Source organism: Indicator indicator, chromosome 17, assembly GCF_027791375.1.
Source record: "Indicator indicator isolate 239-I01 chromosome 17, UM_Iind_1.1, whole genome shotgun sequence".
NCBI lineage: Eukaryota > Metazoa > Chordata > Aves > Piciformes > Indicatoridae > Indicator > Indicator indicator.
The window spans coordinates 18,784,361-18,806,777 of NC_072026.1; the positions used below are offsets into that span (position 1 = coordinate 18,784,361).

At 46.5% G+C, this 22,417-nt stretch overlaps 1 protein-coding gene across 1 annotated transcript in view; it reads left to right on the top strand.

Annotated features, from left to right (window-relative positions):
• Positions 1-22,417, top strand: part of ATP11C (ATPase phospholipid transporting 11C) — a 61,110-nt gene that overhangs the window by 10,381 nt on the left and 28,312 nt on the right. The window contains exons 2-8 of the mRNA XM_054388574.1: positions 7,310-7,455; positions 10,866-10,985; positions 13,324-13,413; positions 17,313-17,393; positions 18,402-18,509; positions 19,117-19,245; positions 21,668-21,771. Of these exons, the coding sequence (XP_054244549.1) occupies positions 7,310-7,455; positions 10,866-10,985; positions 13,324-13,413; positions 17,313-17,393; positions 18,402-18,509; positions 19,117-19,245; positions 21,668-21,771 (778 nt within the window). The remainder of the gene's footprint in view (positions 1-7,309; positions 7,456-10,865; positions 10,986-13,323; positions 13,414-17,312; positions 17,394-18,401; positions 18,510-19,116; positions 19,246-21,667; positions 21,772-22,417) is intronic.

The window sequence follows — 22,417 nt, forward strand, 5'->3', positions numbered from 1 at the left end:
AGGATGTTGCTTTGCATGCCAGTTTTGTTCCCTGAGTTGTGAAAGTTTTTATTATTTCTGGGGTTTTTTGTTTGCTTGCTTGCTTGTTTGGTTTGGGTTTCTTTTGTTTGTTTGCTTGTTTGAGAGGGTTTTTATGGGGTGTTTTCGTGTGTTTTTTGTGTTTGTTTTTTTTTTCTTTTTTTATACTTTTGCCTCTCTTCTCCTTCCTTGCAGCTCACCTTTTGTTTGCTCAGGGAGGGAGGCAGGCAGTAAAATGGGCTCCCATGCCCAGAGGGCTGTGGTGCAGTATGTCATTTCCAAGAGCTGGTTTCTTCCAGTGCAGTTGAATGGATGGAAGTGGGACTTTCCACTTGACAAGTACCATTCCAGTAAGTGCAGAGTGGGAAGATCAGATGAGTAGAGAGGAAACCTTGGGAGAAGGCACTTGTCTTGATAACTATGAGAGCAGGAACGCCCTTATCCCGGTGCCTGTCTAGGGAAAGTGGCGGATGGGATGGATGTGAGTCAGCTCCCAGGGTGCTGGCAGGATGGGCTCACTTCTGCAGCTGGCAGTACTGGGATGGACCACACCAAAACCACTTGAGCACCAAGCCCAGCATCCCAGGGCCAGCTCAGACCTCATCTCTCTGTCCCTGTGGATAAGCAGATTTCCCTCCTGGTGCCAAACGTGCTGCTGGTGTTGCTTGGTCAGCTCTGGGCAGTGTGTGCTTTGCAGCTACGTTACCCAGCCCAGTAAGAACATGAGCCAAAAGGATTTCCTGAAGATAAACAATTTTAGGCCACATGTCGAGGATTTTTCTCCTGACTGGGTGGATTGCACTGCTCTGATATCCTAGTATAACTGTGCTTGTAGCCCCAAGGGTAAAGCTGTTGGTTACTGTGGGATCCAGGGATGAAAGTACTCCCAATGGCATCTGGGGCATGTGGAGCTGATTTTGATTGTGGAGCAGGGGGTGAAGTAGATGATTTCTCTCTCTTATCTCCCTTTTATCTCCTGTTACTTCTATGGAAACATTTCTCTGCAGTACAGCAAGGGGAGTTAGAAAACCACAACTTTTACTTCATTGGAGTCAAAAAACTGAATCTGAACCAGCCTGAATGAGCAGCATGGTTGGACTGAGACCTCAGGTACCCATTGCAGGAGGTGAGGGCACCCTGTGATGCTGGTATGGAGGTTGGCCATGCCTGGCAGCCTGAATCTGCCCCCTCATCCCTCCCAATGGCACAACAGCCTTAGGGGCCAGCTTGACTGGCGTGTGTGTGTGTATGTGATGCAGACTGGGCTGACCTGGGTACCAGCCCTTGCTTCTAGGGGTTGCAGCAGTGCATCTTGGCAAGGGATTTGGCAGCCTCTGCCCTGGTGGGTGGGCGGCTGGGTCTGCTTACTTCCCAGGGGGAGACTGCTCTGGGAAATGGGCTCCTTGCTGGTCAGCCAAAGTCCAGCTCTAAAATGCTGAGGAAAAACTTTAATAAGGGCAAAATGTTTGTAGGTGGCAGAGGTCAGAGGGATGTCTGGCTGTGCTGCCATGCATAACCTAGTATTTAGGTTTTTTTTTTTTTTATTTGTTTCCATAACTGAAGAGCTCAGGATTTCAGAGAACCAGAAAGCAGTGGGAAAACCAACAAATTACAGCTTTGCTGGCTGATGCAAGCATGGACAATTGCTAACTTGGAGTGGTTTTTTTGTTTGTTTTTGTTTTTTTGGTTTTTTTTCCCCCTGTTTTCACTTACTTTAATTTTTGCCAGGGCAAATCACTGCTCTGAAGAGCTCTATGCCCTGCAAAAATAGCTGCTGATGAGCAGACATATGTGCACAGCTTGAGGTGGGGACAGGAGGGAGGTGGAGGGTTGAAGATGGGAAGACCTCATCGTATTTGCTTTGTGACCTCTGTAAAACATTTGGCTCTTATTCAAAGTCCTTTTTCCTGTTCTCAAGTCTGAAGTGTTCCTACAAGCCTGAATTTTATATGCCGGCAGCATGCTGGTCGAACTCTGCTTTTGGACTGCCAAAAATAAAAATGTGCTGCCTGCCTTTGAAGCTTGAGTGATGGTTTCATAACCCTGGCTGCCAACAGGGCAGGGAGAAAGAGTTGAGATCCTGAAAACTTCCAAAGATGGATGGTTGTGTTTGAACAGGACCAACAGCACGAAGCAGCAGTGCTGAAGTAATGTTATCTCAGTCAACGTCTGCTGCCTCTGGTCTGGGTTTGGCTTTCTGCATCATATGTGGATATGGCTTTCTGCAGGAAGCTACTGGGCTGAGGCTGTGGTGAGGGACAATGTGGCAGATTTGGGGGAAGATGCAGTACTGTGTGACTTGAGGGCGGACTGTCATTAGATGAAAAAAGCAAAACTCAACCAAACCAAGACCCACACCAAAAAAGCTCTTTTCAGCTGTCACCACTGTTTGTGACACTCCCTGAGTCCAGGAGAGGGCTGGACCCTCCTGTAAATTTATTATCTGGTTTAAAAAAAAAAAGCCTTGTATTTCCTCTCTCCACCCTTCTTAAATCTTTCAAGTAGCCCTTTTCCTGATTCTCCCCGCCCCACGGTGTCTCTGCTTTTATCGGTGGCTTTGTTGGTCAAGTCAGCTTTTCCAGGAGACTCAGCCTGCTTGGGCTCTGCTGTTCTCCAGTCTGTCGTCCTTGGTGAAGGTGATCCTCATGCAAGCCCATATGGTGAGACAGCATGTCCCCCTGGGACAGGGTACGTAGGGAAGTGCTCTGGCTGGGGCCCCTTGTGTCGCTGGGCACACCTTTGACTTGCATTAAGGATGTTGTGATCTGGGTTGATGCTGCTCTGCTGCACATCATCTGCGGCTTTGTCCCTAATGGGGACTAGGGATGAGGTCTGGGTGTTGAGCCCCGTCTTGTGTTGATCATAATGTAAAAAAAAAAAAAAAAAAGGCATTAGTCCTTTTGGAGGTTGGAAAGGACAGCCTTTAAGTGTTCCTTCCAAGGGTTCAGTGGTTTTCCCATGGCTCCTCTGTTGCTTTTGCTTGTTGTTCTGCTTGGTCTAGAGGCTTGCATGGTTACCTCCTGCTTAGCTCAGCTGGAGCTGGCTTTTCCCCAATGGTCAGTGCTTGGTGGTCCTGTTCTCTCTCTCTCCTTGAATATCAGTAGGATTTATCAGTAGGAGCTTCAGGCTCAAACGGGGCAGAAGGGATGCTAGTTGAAATTTCAACCTTTTGCTCTCCCAAGATATCAGCCCTTCCCTCTTCCACTTAGGGGTGAGCAGCGAAAGTCCCCTCCGGCGGGGAGCGAGCTCAGAGCTGTGCTCACCTTCAGCCCCTTATCTTGGACCTATGGGCTGTCAGTGTTTGAAATGCAATGTTGAGTTTTGTCCTCAAGGACTGTGTCATCGACCCTATCCCACGGGCACAGTGGGGTCAATCCTAATCAGTGGAGCTCTCTCTCTCCATCAGGAGATCTGCCTAAGAAATGTGGTCGGTGAGTGTGAGCATAGCCTGAGCTGCTAAATCATTAAGGGTTTTCTCCAAGCACTGCTTGGTCTTGCATAGAAATGATTTAAGGTCAAAGTCATAGAAAAATTGGCAAGAAAGTCTTCAATTAAAAATGTATCACTTGGGCTGCTGGATGCTTTGGGGAGGTTATGGTAAACTTGAGGAGGCTTTTTAACATTGTGGATACAGGTTTGTGGTTTGTTGTGTTTTTTTTTTTTTTTTTTTTCTGTGATGGTTCTGGGAATAACTGAAACAGGAGCTAGAACAGGCTGTTTTGGGAGGTGATGGTGGTATTTTTTGCAGGCTTTTTCTGTAAATCAGGTCGGCTCCTCCACTACTTTTGTGATAAATGAAACAATGCAGGAGTGATTAGACTTTAAACTATTCATGAGATCTAAGCCAAGTAATGTGATTTAATCTTTCTTCTGCATATATTTAATATAAGATATGATTTCATTCAAATGTTTGAGCTTTGTACTTGTACTGTATAATCATCTCTGGTTTTATCAGATTTTTTTTTTCAAATGCCTGTATTTTTTATTAATTTTTTTCCCCCTGTGAGTTATTTGTGTTTCCTTTGTGGCTTGGAGATATCTTCAGCAAACGTGAAAGGAGTATTTTTTGGTTAGTTAGCTCTGGTTTAGGTGCTTTTTGAAACTAGTAAATCAAATGGTAGGATGTTTTCTGTCTGCCACTATTTTTTTGCTGGAAATGGGGCCAGCAGGTAGCACAGACACTTGTTTTCCATATGGAGGATATAATTAATCACTATGTTTTGCAGCTGCCCTAGAAATAGCCCACTTAGAGCACCTCCTCATAAACAGTGGCTGCAGAGCACAGGGTCACCTCTCCTGTTGAACTCAGTCAAACTCCATTAATTTTTACTCAGGCTGGCTAATTTTTACCTAGTTTTGCAACTTTTATGAAGAGCTGCCTGGGTCCCGTTTGTGGTGCTGTGATGGATTCCCAGAAATATGGGAGGGTGGGTGAAGAGAAGCCTCTCTGAAAGGATGTTGTCCTGGGGCAGGACGTGTTTGTAGGGGAAGGATGCAGATGGAAAGGGAAAGAGGCATGAAGGGAGCCTTGCCCACAGTCAGGTGAAAAATTCAGGGGGTGCTATGGGCTGCAGGCATAATTTCACCACCTCTATGTAATGCTTCAAGAACTTCAAGTCATAAATGGTGTTGGGTCATTAGTTGCACCCATGTGCTTTTTTAGCCCTGGTCTGATGCCTTCAAATTGTACTTGTTCCTAACTCCTTAAAGAAAGATTTATAGCAAAGCCCAAGCCTTGCCTCACCTTCTTGATGTTTGTAGATGTCCAAGTTAATATTTGGACAACGTAGGAAAACGATGATCCCTAATGTCTCCTTTTTGGAGCTGCTGCTGGCAATAAGTGGGCTTTGTACAAAGCTGAAAGTGCAAGAAGATTGGGTTACACAAAAATATTTAGCAGAAATGTGTTCTGTCTGCATTTCTCCATGGCATGAGGATGGCTGTATCCCAGCAGCAGCACTTTGCCCTGCCATGCCTGCAGTGGTGCTGACCCTGTGGTTATTTATTACTGCAGCCTGGGCGCCTGGTCCTGCCCCAGCTGAGAAGCAAAGACAGATCGTGAGCTGCCAGCTCAGAAAGATGTTCCTGGCAGAACAGCTTCCCTAGCCTCATCTTTATCTCCTGTGATTTGTGTTTGATCTCTGGCTGCTGTCTTCCAACTGAGCTCCTTCAGGAGAAAGCTGGGTTGGATACTCTGCTGAGAGATTGAGTCGCTGATGGCCTTGGTTAAAGGCAGGGGGAGCCGAGCAGGAGCTCTGAAATGAAGCTTGAAACGTGGCAGGGCTGGAGCACCTCCTCTGTGGGGACAGGCTGGGAGAGTTGGGGTTCTCTTCTCATCCTGGGGAAGAGAAAGCTCTGGGGAGACCTTCTAGCAGCCTTCCAGTACCTGAAGGAGGCTACAGGAAAGCTGGGGTGGGATTTTTTACAAGGGTTTGTAGTGATAGGATGAGGGGGAATTAATTTAAGCTGGAAGAGGGGAGATTTAAGCTGGATGTTAGGACGAAATTCCTTACAGTGAGGGTGGTGAAACACTGGAACAGGTTACCCAGGATGGCTGTGGATGCCCCTTCTCTAGAAGTGTTCAAGGCCAGGACAGACAGGACCTTGAGCAACCTGGTCTAGTGGGAGGTATCCCAGGGGGGTTGGAACTAGATGATCTTCAAGGTCCCTTGCAACCCAAACCATTCTATGGTAACAAGAGACTTGCATCTTTGAGGCTGGTCTTCCCATGGTGCAAGCATGGTGCAATCAAAACTACCTCTTCCTGCTCTTGATTCCTGGTTTGTGTGCTGTCTCTCAGGCTGCTGCTTAGCATCTGCCAGCTGCTGGGAGCACTTCTGAGTTGCTGGGGTGTGGTATGGCAGGGAGGGGACTGGAGTCACCTACCAGCATCTCCACAGCCTCAGGGTTTGGTGGGAGGATGCAGTGTGGCTTCCCACGACATGGTCCTGAGGCTGTGGGCAGTCTAACTCCACTCATCTTTGGTGCCTCTGGTTCTCCCAGCGCTCCTGCAAGCACAATGCCTCGAGCAGAGAGGTGATGAAGTACATGTTGGGGGAATGAATTGTTTGTTCTTAAATAATCATTTTGTCAGGCTTAGCTCTAAACAGCAGAGAACAAACCTTTGTTTTTTGCTTGCACCAGCTGGCTCCTGCACCATGGGCTTGATGAAGCCCCACCAGGCAAGGGGGCAACTGTTTGAATTGTATCCAAGGAATATTTTCTTCCTTTTTTTTTTTTTTTACCATCAGAATTACAATTTTGAAGAAAGGCTGTTGGGGGAAAAGTCATCTAAATACTCTCCCTGCTAATCAGCATCTTTTATAATTTTCCCAAAAGCCTGGGTTGCCACCTAAGCCTCCTAAGTCTCTCCATTCAGAGCTGTTATTAAGATGCAGCAATCTATTAGTGACCCAGTGAGCTGCTCCAGGTGGGCTCATCAAAATAACATCTTTTAATTGCCAAGCTGAGCCCATGCCTCTCACCATGGGTGTTATTGTGGGAAGTGGGAAAAGTGGAGAGATGTGACTTGAAGCCTTTCAGCTGCTTGTATGGCTATGTGACACCAAGGGCTCGCCAAGGGAATGGGAAATGGAGTGCCAGGAGTGGTGGGAGTCTGGTTAGACCATGGAGGGAGGACTTCTGCTGCTGCTACCACAGAGGGTTTTGATGTCCCATGGAGGGGGTTACCATTATCTTTATAGGTGGTGCTTCAAATGACTGAAGGGGAGTTGAGGGGTAAAAACCCACGGAGGAGCTGGTGGTGATAACCTGGTAGTAGAGCAGAGTAGTGGCCTTGGTGTGAGCTAAGACACCACACCTGGGATTTGGCTTCTTCTCTTCACATGGTCCATGTTTTCCATGGCTAACTGTGGATAGTCTTGCAGAGTAGATACTTGGGGCTGTATTTCCTGGAGTATTTTAGCCAGGGCTTTGTTGCTTCCATGCCAATGTGTGTGTTGGCAAGCCCTCACCCCGGCTCCTTCCCATTGCTTGGCCGGCAGTGTGGGCAGGGGAAGTTCTTGTTTCCTCCCAGGGCTGGAGGGATGCTTGCCAGGCACACCCAGCTCCAGCTCCTGCCTGGGGACATGACAGGGCCTTCAGACTTGGGGACAATCTGTCTCTGCTCCCTGCTGCTGCTCTGGCATGGGTTGAATGGCTCTGCCTCCTGCTTCTGAGATGCAGGTTGGTGAGACCCACAGCTGCCACCTCCATAACACAGCAAATACATCAGGGACTCTTTTTTTGGGTCTGGTTTGTAGTTCAGATGATGTACTGTTCACTGCTGCAGGTGATGAGGCCGAGAAGGTAGCCAGCCCGAGCTGGCAGGTGGCACTCCCTGAATGGGAGCATGAACCTACCCAGCCTGTGTTTGGGGAGCTGGTTGCACCTGGTAGAGGTGGGGTGCTGGTGGCATCCAGGACGTGCTTGATAAAGGTAGTGGTTGGATTTGAATCACATAGAATCAACCAGGTTGGAAGAGACCTCAAGATCATAAAGTCCAATCAATCACCCAACCCTTAACTAATTAATTAGACCATGACACTGAGTGCCTCATCCAGGCTCTTCTTAAACACCTCCAGGGACGTCAATCCCACCACTTCCCTGAGCAGCCCATCCCAATGGCCAATCTCTCTTTCTGTGAAGAACTTTTTTCCTAAGATCTAAGCCTAAACTTTCCCCTGCACAGCTTGAGACTGTGTCCTCTTGTTCTGTTGCTGGTTCCCCAGGAGAAGAGACCAACCCCCACCTGGCTACAACCTCTCTTCAGGTGTGGATGGCAATAAGGTCTCCCCGGAGCCTCCTTCTCCAGTCTAAACACCCCCAACTCCCTCAGCCTCTCCTCATAGGGTTTGTATTCCAGACCTCTCCCAAGCTTTGTTGCCCTTCTCTGGACACGTTCCAGCATCTCAACATCTTTCTTGAACTGAGGAGCCCAGAACTGGACACAGGACTCAAGGTGTGGTCTAACCAATGTTGAGCACAGGGCAGGATGACTTCCCTGCTCCTGCTGGCCACACTATTCCTGATGCAGGTCAGGATGCCATTGGCCTTCTTGGCCACCTGGGCACACTGCTGGCTCATGTTCAGCTGCTGTCAACCAGTACCCCCAGGTCCCTTTCTGCCTGGCTGCTCTCCAGCCACTCTGTCCCAGCCTGTAGGGCTGCATGGGGTTGTTGTGGCCAATGTGTAGAACCCAGCATTTAGAAGTGTTAAATCTCATGCTGTTGGACTCTGACCATCTATCCAGCCTGGCAAGGTCCCTCTGCAGAGCCCTCCTACCCTCTAACAGATGGACACCTGCTCCCAGCTTGGTGTCATCTGCAAACTTACTGATGGACTCAATCCCCTTGTCCAGATCATGAATAATCTTAAAGGTCTTTTTCAGTTGAAACAATTTTATGATTCTATAACAAGGCACAGGGGTGTGAGAAGCTTTCTTACTCTGCTCTGAGCATCAGCTGCTGGAGGTCTGAGGCTGGTTGTAGCAAGAGCAGTCAGCACACCACACTTGGTTTGGGCATGGTGTAAAAACACATAGAATCATAGAATCAAGAAGGCTGGAAGAGACCTCAAAGATCATCGAGTCCAACCTGTCACCCTACACCTCATGCCTATCTAAACCATGGCACCAAGTGCCACGTCCAGTCCCCTCTTGAACACCTCCAGGGATGGTGACTCCACCACCTCCCTGGGCAGCACATTCCAATGGTCAACCACTCTCTCTGTGAAGAACTTTCTCCTCATTAAAGATGCTGAAGGCATGGGTGGGAGCAGGGGAAGGAAGAGCTGCTGCTTCCTTTGGGCATCAGGATCCATTGAATGGAAGAGCATGGCTTAGATTTTAATTGTGTATTTGATTTTTATACTTTGCTCTAGCAGCAGTTACTCCTAGGCCTTGCAGTCTTAGTGTGGTTGTTTCCAAAACATCTTTTCTCCAGCTGGGTTTTGCTTGCAGCTTGATAAGCTGCCTGCAATGGGCCCTTCAGACAACTGGGGTGCTGAGCCAGACATAGGGCACACCAGGACATCCACCCATGGCAGTCTGCCCCCATCCTGGGCAGCTAACACATGGTAGGGATTTGGCATTTTTGGCACCTGCCTTGGTGGGATTTCAAAGCAAACAAACTCTAGGGCTGAGGATTAATAAGGCTAAGTGGAGTATGAGTAGTATCTGCCAGTGCTCAAGCAGCTATGCTGCCTGCTAATGGCCTTCAACCATGAACAGTGCCAAATGTCTTCCCTGTTCATGTTTTAAAGCCCAAAACCTTAACTGTAAGATAACCTTAGCCTGCCCTAAGACCATTCTTTTTCCCCTGCCCCACTCTATCTGCTCTTAGTGGGTGTTTTAAATTCACTTAAAATTATCAAGTTCAACCTTGCAGAATGTTTCCTGCTGCTAGCCAGGTGTCCTCTCTTGGCTGCAAGTGTCTGTGACAGTGACACTTTATGTACAAAGTGGAACCTAGACAGAATGAAAAGCCAACATTTAAACTATTGCACAGGTTTGGTGCATTTGAAAATAGACTTTCCTGATCCACAGAGAACCTTGTGTACTGCCCAGCCTGCAGCTGAAAGCTGATGGAAATGGAGCCCACAGCTTTTCACCATCCACCCAAGAGCCTTCTTGGCAGAGTTGCTGGCCCAGGGCCCAAGTCATGAGTTTGTCAAGGGTTTTTAAATGGACTTATAGGATGCTGGAAATCTGATATTGAAGAGTTGAGTTGAAGTAGAGCCCTGTGGATTTCAGTGCATTCAGATCCCTTGTTTAGGATGTGTTGTTCTAGCACACTCTCCAGTGGATTGGAAGGAGGACCTGCCTTTAGTTTGCTGGGCATCATGTGTTCCCCTGGGAAGCCTGCAAGGGCTGTGGGGATGGCTGGGTCTCTGCTAGAGCCCAGTGTGGCTGTTCATGGGCTTCTGTTAGGATTTTGTGCAGGGGATGCTTTCCTCCTGCGGAGCCATTCTGAGTTTATTCTTGCTTCATTTCCCTTCATCCTTCCTCTGGCTGCTGCAGAGTAGGATGGCTGCCATCAAACCCAGGCTATCTGCACTTGTGCTAACTCTGACACTAAGCCATCTCTACTTGTGCCATCTCATTCTGCTTTAACTCCCAGCAAAACAAGTCCCCAGCACCCTGTGTGTCTTTGAGGAGTTTGTGATTCAAAACTGTCTGCTTTGTTTTATCTGAGTTTATCTGAGATTTTAAAATTGCAGAAGTGTATGTATTTTTAAGTCTGTGGTGGTGAGACACTTTGGGTGGACTTGAGGGTCTGACAACAGGAGAACAAGCATAAATGAGAGTGTAGTTTCCATCATCCTCTGTGGGGTCCTGGAATAAAGCCTGGAGCTGCTTTGGGAAGCTGGGGCAAGCTAAAGGACTCTCCAGGTTGGGACTAGGAATAGATGTATTGAAGATGAATTATATTCCTAATGGTTTGAAGTGCTTGGTGAATGTATATTCTCCTTCAAGAAGGAAAAATTGCCTGGCAGATGGGCACAGGCTGCAAGGAGAGATGGCAGCTGGTCTGCATAGGGCAGCAGCATGGTGAACAGAAGCGGTGACCTGTCCTGCTGGAGTGTAGGACATGCTGTGGTCCTGGGTAGTTGGTGGCTAAGCAGCAGTGGGGACCCCATGCTGCAAGCTCAATGTTGCCTTGGTTTTGCTCAATGACCTTGTGAGCCTCTTCCTTCTCTGTACTGGGGTGGAGAAGTGAAGTTTTCACGGATCCAGCTGTCTTTTATATAACAGAATGGTGCATTTGGAAACTGGAAGCTATTACATACAAATACTCGATGTTTTTTGAGCTAGTAGCTAATTTTTCCCTTTCCTGGTTGCCCAACAGTGTGCTGGGGAAGAGAAGCGAGTTGGGACACGTACTGTGGTGGTCGGGCACCGTCCTGTTTCGGAAACAGATGCGTACGTGGCACAGAAGTTCTGTGACAACAGGATCGTCTCCTCCAAGGTGAGCCTGCTCTGCTCTGCTGCTCTGGGAGCATCTCCCCTGTGTGCTCCCTGCTGGTGTGTTCACCCTGATGGTATGTGATGGAGGCACACTGAATTAGTCATGGAATCATAGAATCAAGGATTGTCTCCTCCAAGGTGAGCCTTCTCTGCTCTGCTGCCCTGGGTGCATCTCCCCTGTGTGCTCCCTGCTGGTGTGTTCACCCTGATGGTATATGATGGAGACACACTGAATTAGCTTCATAGAATCATTAAAGTTGGAAAAGACCTTTAAGATCAAGTCCAACCATAGCCTGACTACCATGACCACTAAGCTACATCCTGAAGCACCACATCTACATGCTTCTTGAACACCTCCAAAGATGGCAACTCCACCACCTCCCTGGGCAGCCTGTTCCAATGCCTGACCACTCTCTCAGTAAAGAGGTTTTTCCAAATAGCCAACCTAAACCTCCTTTGGCACAACTTAAACCCATTTCCTCTTGTCCTAGTGCTGATTACCTGGGAAAAGAGGCCAACACTGGCCTCACTACAACCTCCTTTCAGGTAGTTGTAGAGAGCAATAAAATTTCCCTTTAGTCTTTTCTTCTCCAGACTAAACCCTAGCTCCCTTAGCTGCTTCTCATATGATATGCTCTCCAAACCCCTCACCAGCCTAGTTGCTCTTTTCTGGACACGCTCAGTGCCTTTCCTATACTGTGGTGCCCAGAATTGAACACAGTACTCAAGCTGTGGCCTCACCAAGGCTGTGTATAGAATTCCTCAAGGATGGATATAAAAGTCCCTTAGCAAGTGGAGGAGCCTGGTATGTACTTTACCCCACAGTTCCAGCCTCTCCAATAGTATTTTTCCTTCTTGTCTGTCCCCTTGGGGGGTGCATTCCTGTTCCTTTGCCTGGATGAGAGCAAAACACATGGACACATTTGGTTTGTGGGTTTGCTTTTTTTGGGGTGTTTTTTTGGTTGTGGGTTTTGTTTTGTTTGCTTTTTTTTCTTTTTGCATGTTCACTGGCATCCTGTTTGGAAGGACAGGTTGAGTGTCGTGCAGCATTAGACAACAGCAACTCAGATTTGCAAAAAAGAGTGGGAATTATTTTATAAATGAATAGAAAAATATGATTCCTTTTTTTTTTTTTTTCCCTTTGGGTTTTTCCTCTCTTGAGATAGAACGAAAATAACCAGCTCTGTTTATCCCTTTGGATGAAAGGGGAAACATTCATAGGGTATTAATGCAGCTTTTGTTTATGGTGGAAAACTGTGATGACGCTCATCTGCCTTCTGCTTCACTTTTTTCCATGACATTCATGAAGCTGTTTCAAATGATTGGAAGCCAATTGGAGTAAAATATCAAACAAGTGGCATCTGATATTGTCAACACAGCTGGATACATATTGCTTAGGATTCAGGATGCTCAGCATACAGTTAGGCTTCAGTTTTACTCTCCTTGAGCTGTAAGGGGGGGGGGGGTGGGGGGTTTCCTCTCCTTTTTATACAGCTTAGACCTTATTTATTTTTATGTCTCTCTGCTGTCTGAGTTTATGCTGAGGAAGTTTGAAGTCTGCCCATATTTAACTCCTGTAATGTTCTCCTTGACGTTTCCCTGGCGTGCAAGAGGGTCCTTCAGAGAGAGGACACCTTCCCCTGTTTCAGTTCTCTCTGACAAATGATTTGTTTTAGCACTAATTTTAGTTCTTCCCTGATTTATTTTGATTGTTGTGTCCTTGCTCTTTTTTTTTTTTTCATTTTTATTTACTAGTCATGAACTTTTCTTACCTGACCAGTTTCTTTTTATAATTCAGTGGGCATCAGTCTTGAGACTTGGCTGCTCACTATTCTTTCTTGGAGGCAGATTGAAAGATCAGCTATTAGACCCATTTTTTTTTCCCCTGTCATTCTTAAATTCCACGTGTTTTCCAAAGCAAATGATTTGGCAGCCTTCTTAATGATAATGAAGCACAACCTAATAACAAATTAGTACGAACAACATGGCTTTTTTTTTTTTTTTAAATGCACACTCTAAGGTGGATTTTGGAATTTGAGAATACAAATCTCTGCGCTGTGCATTACCTCTTCATGAAATCAGACCTCTCCAAATGCCTGTCTAGAAGTTGTTTGATGAAGCAGAATCTGTTGGTTTAATTTTTTTTTTTTTTTTTTTTAAACCTTCGACCATCTCCAGGTCAGGCCAGGGCTGCTCAAGGCAGCTTGCTGTGATGCTCATGCTGGGTTAAAGGGAAAACTCCTTTCCTATTTGGTGCAGATCCTTCTCATTTTGTAGCCAAAGTCTGACAGTCAGCCCTGTGCCTTGGTCTGTTTGTGAGCCCTCCTCTCTCCCTGCAGTACACCCTCTGGAACTTCCTCCCGAAGAACCTTTTTGAGCAGTTCAGAAGAATTGCCAACTTCTACTTCCTCATCATTTTCCTGGTGCAGGTAAGGGCTTTGATGGCAAGGGTGGGGTTTATTTGCCTTCTGATGGTAACCACAGGTTGAACAAAAGGTTCCAAAGCGACTCTGGTGCTTCCAAGTGGTTTGTTTTTTTGCAGCTGGAAGCTGTTGCAATTCTAGCACACAATCCATGGCAACAATTAAAATGTTGAGAGATGATGTTTGAATGACTGATGAAACAATTAAAAAAAAAAATTCTTAATTCTTTAACCATTAAGATCAGTCAACTGGTGACAATATATTTGATCCTATGGAATTAAAATCCAACTTTTTTGTCACTTTTATTACTTCTGCTGCATAACAGTGCATTTTCCCAAGCTACATGATACTAGTTTATCTTAGCTCTAGTGAGTGTGAAGGCAAGCAGGAGAGAGAGGCTGTACTCAGTAAAAATCAGGAAATACATAGCATGAGTTTTGGGAATGTGTAGAAAGCTGCTCTGCACAGGCGATATTTATACCCAGCCAAACGTTTTCTGCTCTGTACCTTTGGTTAAGGGGCAAATCCTGAGCAGCTCTGAATACTCCTTTTCTGTTCTGTCAACCAAGAAAAGCAGGCTGTCAAAATGCATTTGGGAGAATCACTGCAGTGCATTTCCTCACCTTTTAAATCCTCAGGCCTGGGGCTCAGCAGATAAACCTGCTCTAGGGCTAAAAATGGGCATCAAAACTCTACCCCAGCAACTGAAATGGCACCATGCAGCTACTACACACAGCCTCCTGTTGGGTGGCTTCTGTGGGTTTTGGTGGTTCAGGTCTGGGGTATTGCTGTCTTCTAGGCTGCATGCTTAAAAGAGGAAGTGTCTAAAATGTTTTATCCTTTCAGTAGCAGGCTGTGGCTTATTACCACTGTGGTGGCTGTTGCAGAAATGAGGGATCCCAAGCTTAGGGCTGAGCATGACTGCTGGCAGTGTTGTATGAAGGGCCATCAGCTGGCTCCCCTCCATCTCTTCATTTCACTGGCACTGCTCCATTTTGTCAGAGTGCATTTGTAATTTGCCTTGAACTGCAGTGATGCCCTGGAGTCAGGCTGTCCTTTTTGTGTAGCTGGCCATTTAGTGATGCAGCATTACATTTTGTCTCCTGACCTTCTGGCTAGGAGGGAACCTGACACGTTCTTGATTGTTCTCTACAAAATCAGTTGCAGTTCAGCTGCTTACCTATTTTAGCACAGGTGTATGCAGATGAATGAAGAACCTGGCTGTACCTCCTTGTTTTTACTCCATGAGCATCTCTAAAATAAGGAAGCAGCCCTCATGTGCTATTAGAGATGAAACAAACCCAACCAAACAAAACCCAACCTGACAGCACTAATAGACTTGCTGCCCTATAGAGCAACCAACTAGCCCTGGGCACTGGTTGCTCTGGAGTTCAGACTTGCCTGAAAAGAAGCACTCAGGGCCACTCCATTCATTTGAAATACCAAGGGTTATGCCTTGATAAATGGCATCTATAGCTTAAATGCTGCTGCTTATCTTTAAATTCTTTTAAAATGATGGAATTGCCCTGCATGCTGTGAGGAGCGAAGTGTCAGGGTGCCTGGGGAATTGCCTGGTGCATCTGCTCTACCTGCTGCTGAAAGCCTTCCTTAAAATGTCTGTGACTCTCTGTGATTTCAAATTCAGCTCCTGTTCTTGAGAGAGCACATGCTTTAAACATAAAACCCCAGTTAGTGCCCTGATAGGGTTGCAAGTAGCTGTGTCTTAGGTTCACCTCTTGGAATGCTCAAAGGAAACTGCAGGTAAACTCCTGGTGGAAATGTCTGGCCTGGAGTAACCACAATCCAAGTGTGTTAGTAGACAGATCAAGCTGATAGCAGTAAGCTAATTTAGGAGGTGTCAGAAATGAAAAATGTCCCTTTTGATTGATGGAGATGACTTCTGGACTGTGATCTTGGTCTCGGAAACAATGAGTTAGGAAGAAACTTATTAAATAACAGGAGGGTCTTGCCTTGTCACTTTTAAGTGGATCCAAATGAAGCTGCTGAAGTTCCAAAAGAGCTAAAAATATCTTCAAAGGAGTCTTACTTTCCACCACCCACAAAAGGGAAGAGCAGTATCCAGCCGTGGGCTGAGCACTGCGTGCAGTTTCCAAATAGATAAATGAGTTATTTTGGGGACTTTATCTAGCATTTGTGTTTCTGTGTCTGTCATACAGTATTTGCATGGACAGAAATTGTATTGCTTGTTTAAACAAATGCAGCTGCATCTACCTAGTGCAAAGAATTTTCCCCCTGTGCAGCAAGAGGTCCTCTCCCTTGCCCTTCTCAGTTAAGAGTCTTTTCTATCTCCAGGGCCTGTCCAGTTTATCCAACTTTTGGTTGACTGGCCTGAACTTCAGTGATGCCACCTAGATGAGTGTTCATCATGTGCTGTATGCAGTGTGCCCATGTAATACTTGACCCCATCCTCACTCAAGATTAGTTCTCCAGTGTCTGGTTTGTACCAGACTTTGGACTTTGTGCTTCTGGAAATGTTTGTTGTGTTTATCTTGGCTTACCCTCACATGACTTCTACACCACTTACCTGGCTGCTTCTTGTGGTACATCTTTTCCGCTTCAGTATCCTCTGGTTCCCTTTTGATGCAATAGTGCAGGGTAAAGCTGCAGTGCACAGCATTTCAGAGAGTTAAAACTGTCCACGTAGCTTCCTCCTAGCTTATAAGAGCAGTCCTGTCCTTAATACAGCATTTTCCAGGCAGCCTAAAACAATAAATATCCAGATGCTGCTGTTTGTGAGCGTGCCAGGGAAGCACAAACAAGAGAAGGGAGACAAAGTCCCTTTGTGGGGACGCAAAGCCTTTCTGCTGAGCTTCCCCATCCCTTTCATCACAGCCTTCACCATCTGTCTCTCGTGCTCCTGTCCTCTCTGGAGAGGGCAGGAAAAATGGCCAATTCTATGTGGCCTGGTTTGAAGGGTAGGGTGAAGGTGCAATTTTTTTCTCCTCCTCCTATGTTATTGTTTTGTAGTTATGAACCTGTTCTGCCGTTCTTACTCTTCAGGCTAAGTTGTGCTAGAGTGAAGAAGAAAGCACTTTCCTGCAGCCTGAAGGTTTAATTAATGATGAAGGATCTTGGTCTTTGCTGTGGAGGTGGCTCAAACATCACTCCAGGCTGGGAAGGGTCCAGCCGTCTACCCTGAGGCTCTTGTCTGGTCACTCTGCTCAAATCATTCTCTGAAGTCTAAATTTGAGACCCTAGAGGCAAAATGTGGTTTTCTGGTTTGCTTCAATATTCATGTTCCATTCTGCAGTATATTTCCTTGGTAGTTTGGGCTGTTTTTCCTGGGTAAATAATTTGGGTTTAACCTCTGAGAGTCAAGATGGTCAAGATGATGTCCTCCCTCTCATAACCAGTCATGTTTTAGGGCTGAGATGTGCCCTGTTTCTGCTGCCCAATAGGAAGAACATCACTTCTTTGTCTCAGTGAAAAACTGAGGGTGTTTCTCATGTCATGTATTGCTGCTGCCTCTGCTCCATCCTCCTTCATAGCCTCAGTCCTCTCTAGTGCATGGCATGATGGGAGCAGGCTCCTTGGCATCTGCATTTTGAGTAGTATTTATGTAGCTCATCCCCAGCAGCCCATTCATCCAGGCTTTTAAGCAAGGTCAAATTTAGGTTTAAGTTATTTCTGATAGGGTTTTTCCTATGTGAGAATATCCCATGGCCTTCAGGAGGAGGTATTGCACTCTCATCAAGATGGAGAGCACTCCTAGGGACGCCTGTGCTTGTTCTTCTCATGTGCCCCTTCCTTCCCTTCCTCATCTGCTGGACTGCAATTTACCATAGTGGGATGAGGATCCTTTTCCCCACTTACTAGAATTTTTGTTTCTTCCTGCCTGAAAACCAGCTGTCAGCAATACTTTGTTTTTTCCCTCCTCTCTGCAGGTAATAGTGGACACCCCAACCAGTCCAGTGACCAGCGGCCTCCCACTCTTCTTTGTCATCACTGTCACAGCTATCAAACAGGTAAAAATGTCATTTTGAGGAGACGAAGATGCTGCTTGGAACATGTAATGGAGAAAAACTATGAGCTTGGTTTGGAATATACTTGGAAGTCACCAAAATGGGCTGGTGGGCTTGGTGAACCCCTTTGAGAAGGCAAGCTGTGTACACTGGTGCTTTTCAAGAGAGGCTGCATGTTGAGTATGGTTGTTGGTCTCTCTTGTTTTAGAAACGCAGAGCATCTCTCTGTACTGTTGAGAGCAAGCCGTGAGGGTCAGTAAAGGTCACTGCTGTAGTTTTGGCTTTACTTGGTTTTTTCTTCTCTTTTTAGAAATGTTCTCCGAGTCTTTGGAGGATGCAGACATGTGCTCCAAATATAGCCCACACTCTGCTCCTGTGTTGATCAGCGGGAAAGGACTGGTTCTGTTCCACCACTCAGTCCTGAAAATATGTAGGCCTTATCTTTATGTGGCATTAAAAGCCCTTTTTCCTCCCACCATGCACACGTGCAGTTTAAAATTTCCTCTCCAGAAGGAGTGAATGATAAAAGAAGCTTCTCCTTCAGGAGCCAAAAAGGGAGAGCTAGAGTAAAATCCATCTGCTTCAAACCTGAGTGTTTAATTCTTTCAGTAAAGACTGAAGAAGAGGAGTCTTATCCTCTGTTACCACAGGGAAGAGTTGTGGGGTGCTAAGTGTATTATTCACATTATCAGCCTGTTCTTGCCAATGCTGAGAAGAATAAAAACATGTTACAGTAATTTAGCTGCTCATTGCATGCACTGCATATGGATTATTTGTGTGTATTATTTTAACCTGTTCTGAATCTGTCAAATATGCATATGAAGGTTTTGAAAGAAATTGTTTCAGTCTGAGCTCCTCTGACTGATGTTTTGTCACGCATGTGAAGGAGGTCTGAGAACTACTTGGTTATTTTTTTTTTTAAGCTCTCCTCCTCTCTCCATCCCACTTACCCCCTCTCATAGTTCCCTTGCTTCATTAACAAGTTTGTGTTTGCTGTTTTTGTGTGCCTAGGGATACGAGGACTGGCTGAGGCACAGAGCTGACAACGAAGTGAACAAAAGCACTGTCTTCATTGTGGAAAATGCAAAGCAAGTGCAGAAAGAGAGTGAAAAAATCAAGGTAACCGTTAGCAGAACTTGCGTGTGGTTCTCGCTGAAGCTGCTGGGAACACGTGGGTGTGCGATGAGGCAGGCACAAGGGATGAGGGATGTGCTGTGGTTAGATCTGCCCTGCTATGCTCGCTCTCAGATGAAAGGCTTCGAGAGCCGTTCCCAGTTAAGAAGTGAAACTGCTTTTGTTTGATTGCTTTTGAAAAGCTGTCTCACAAAAGCTGTACCAGGGCTGACAAGTGACAGATCTGTCAGCGTTTTGCACTTCTCCAGGACAGGCAGTCCTCTTCTATTTCCAACTCTCCCAAGGACACCAGGAAAGTACACTTAGCTTTGACGTTAATTTATCACACCACACTTCAGACAAGTACAGTCTCTTACTCCACCTAGATTTAGCAGAGAAATGAATGCTAATGGTGCCACGTGGGCACTCTGGCTCAGTGCTGGGCTGGAGCAACTCTGAGCTCTGGAGTGATGCGTGGGGACTTGCACACTTCTTGAACCCTAATTTCCCTTTTAGCCAAGGTGATTTCTTCTAGGCTTCGAGAGAAGCTAAATCTATAGCCATCTAATGACAACCAAGAGGGCTTTCCACATATGTGTTTCCTTGCTTCCAGGTTGGAGATATAGTAGAAGTGAAAGCAGATGAGACCTTCCCCTGTGACTTGGTATTTCTGGCCTCGAGCAGCATAGATGGGACCTGCTACGTCACTACGGCGAGTCTCGATGGCGAGTCCAATTTCAAGGTGATGATGGGGATGGATTGGGCAGTGTTCAGGAGCCAGTGCTGTGGGGACTACTCAAGTGCCCAGAGCTGCCACTGAAGACAGTGCTTACACAGGAGTGGGATGTGCTTAACTGGAGGGTGCTCCAATGGAGCCCATCCCCATGGCTGCAGGGCTGTGTTTAACAGCTCTTCCCTCCATCTGCTCCCAGTGCATCAGCCCTGCAGCCCCTGGGGATTGTTTGTTTTCCGTTTGGTCTCCAACTGCCATTTCTGCTGGCGCTGCCCCAAATTGAATCTGTCTTTATTGGGATGATTTTGCTGCCTTACTGCCCATCACAGGCAGTGTGTTAGCGTTTCCCTGCTCCTGCTCTTTTGTGTCGATAAAACAGTGCCTGTAGCTGTTTTGACTCCCTTTCCTCTACCTGCCAATGCGTTTGTTATTTAACTGAGCTTTTTCCAGCAAGATCTGGGACTTTTTGAGGCAGTATGTCTGGATTTGTTCAGTCAATTTTTCACCAGTGTGAGGAAAACCATTGCTTTTTTCTCCCCTTCCTGGAATCAAGCAGTGAAACTTAATTCTAGCCTTGCTGAGGAGGAATCTTCTCTCCAGTTTTTCCTCGTTTATTCATCCCCCTCATCTCTAAACTAGAGGAAGAAGCAACAATAACAACAGACAAACTTCCATACCTCAGAAGAGACCAGCATTTGGTTGCACTCGTGTTTAATAAATGTTTATACAGATACTAGCAACTGCAGTAGTAGAACTGGAAGATACATTTGAAATGACATGATGCATTCTGGCACACTCTGAAGTCAGAGGGAATGCCACTGTCAATCTGATCTGTGTTGTATGGGCTCTGTGGCTCATCTCTTTATGGATGGCTCCTAATTGGTACTGGAAATGGTGTGTGGTAGCTGATGCAGTGCTGGTGCACTATACTGGTTCTGCTGATGAAGAGGGGTGAGACTTCGAAGTGGCTTGAGGGTAAAAATAGATAACCACATTAAATAAGCAATTGCTTCTTTGTCTCAGGTGTATTATATGCGTGAGTTGACATAACTTCTGCAGAATCTTGGCTCTTCCTTACTTTCAAGACTCAAGTGCAATGCTGAATTTCTCTATTAAGCACTGGGGTGCTGGGTTTTTCTCTGGCTTACGCATTCCTGTAGGTGCCTGGGAGCTGTCAGCTGTATGTTGATGATGATATGAGATGAAGATGAGTTTGAAAGGGAAGAGGGAATAGAAAAGCAAGTGCTGTTTGGGGAAATAGGTCAAACATTAGGAAGCAGAGCATACTGCTATCTGGTGCTATCACAAAGCTATCTGCTGCCTACCTGGTGGGGATTTTTGTGGTGTTTGGGGCCTGTCAGGTTGAGGTATGGGAAAGGTGGCTGGTTAAGTGAAACTGGAGCTGAACTATAAAAGGGATTTTGCAAGGGCTGCGTCTTTGAAGCACAGGTCTCCAGTCGTATGTTATCTAAAAGAACATGTGTTTGCTAAAGGCACTAAGGACTGAGGATGTGAGGATTGTGGAATTGATTAGGAGGCAGCTTTGAAGCATCACTCAGTAATTGCACAGCATCCATGGTGACAGGAGCAGCAGATGCAAAACTCCACCCAAGGGTTGGGTTTGGTACTGGGCACTGCAGGAACACTTTGGGGCTGAGTTTCACAATTGAGTCGAGGGATGGGTGTGTGTCTGTGCACCTGCTTCCAATAGGAAAAGCCAGGCAGGTTACCAAAATGGCTGGAAGGTGCCTATTTATAATGTCATGACTACAGCATGTGTAACAACGGTTCCGCCCGGGATGTACAAGGAGGGGAAGGCAAATGTGAGGAGAGGAGGAAGCTTTTTAATGAATTTGTTTATGAAGATGGATTAAGGCAGCCTGCCGTGACTTGGAGCTCTGAGTAGCTCCTATAAATAGAGCCTGGAAGGCAGCGAGTGGATCCTTCGTGGGCTTTCCAGTTAATTGTGAGAGATGAACCCTCTCAGCAGCAGCTGCTAAAAATAGCTTGGAGTCTGCCAGTGCACTGCCTGGTCCCTGGGCACTGGAGCTGGAGTCTAATTACCTTTAGGAGTGGGAGGATGCATGGTCCCCCAGAGCCCCTTCACCCCAGGGGTACCTGCAGCCACCTCCTCCCACCCCAACTGGGGAGGCAGCAGGTCTCTGGGGAGAAAGCAGTGATGATCTGCTTTTGGTGCATGCTTGACTGAGCAGATACCCAGCAGCTCCTTCTCCCTACAGTTTCTCTTAAGCTTGTTGAATTCAATTTTTATCTGAGACATGCTTTAGCCACTTTGTGGGAGTGGAGTGAAGGCTTCAGTGAGCTACTGGTGGTGACAAGCCTTTGCATGGTGGCATTTTAATTAACAGGCTATACAATGGGTGGTGTTGCTGGGGGGTTGTGCTGAATTTGCCTGTGCTCTTCTGCCCAGACTCACTACGCGGTGCGGGATACCACCGTGCTCTGTACGGATGAAGCCATTGATGCCCTCACTGCCACCATTGAATGTGAACAGCCACAGCCTGACCTCTACAAGTGAGTCTGCTCCTCCTGCCCTTTCACTGCCTGGTGCCATCTCCCTTCAGGCACCTGATCACCTGAGCACGTTGGTTAGGGGATATAATACATTACAGCTCAGCAAAACAAAGGACATTTTATTTTCATCAAACTGAAAGGTTTCTCGAGGCAGCAATAAGCTGTCACGCTTCTTCCATATGAAGAGGCAAAAATCAACACCCCAGATCATCAGAACTTGGTTTCTTTCCAGCAAAATCTTCCAGGTGCAACATTTGCCATGGTGCAGTAAACTATTTTTTTGTTAGCCCAGTTCTACCAATGGTCCATGTGCCTGTTTCTAGGCCATTCTGCTTCTCAGGTAAAATGCTTTTGGGCTGAGTGGCTTCCAGATGTAAGCAGTCTTTATGATGAAATCCCTTGAAGGAGGTTTGCTGGGGTGTGTTGCACCCTAATGGGTGTGTGGTAGATGTGTAAGCATGGTTGGGTACTGCTGCTCCACTACTGGATGGCAGCTGAGAAGACTTCCCCAGCCATGGGAGGTTCCTGGCTTCTCCCTGTTCTGAGTGTAGCTGCCCCTCTGAAGCACTGAACTACCAGCTGCACTCATTTACATGTTTGCTTTCATCTCTTTTCAGGGCCTTTATTTTTTAGTATGTCTGTAGTA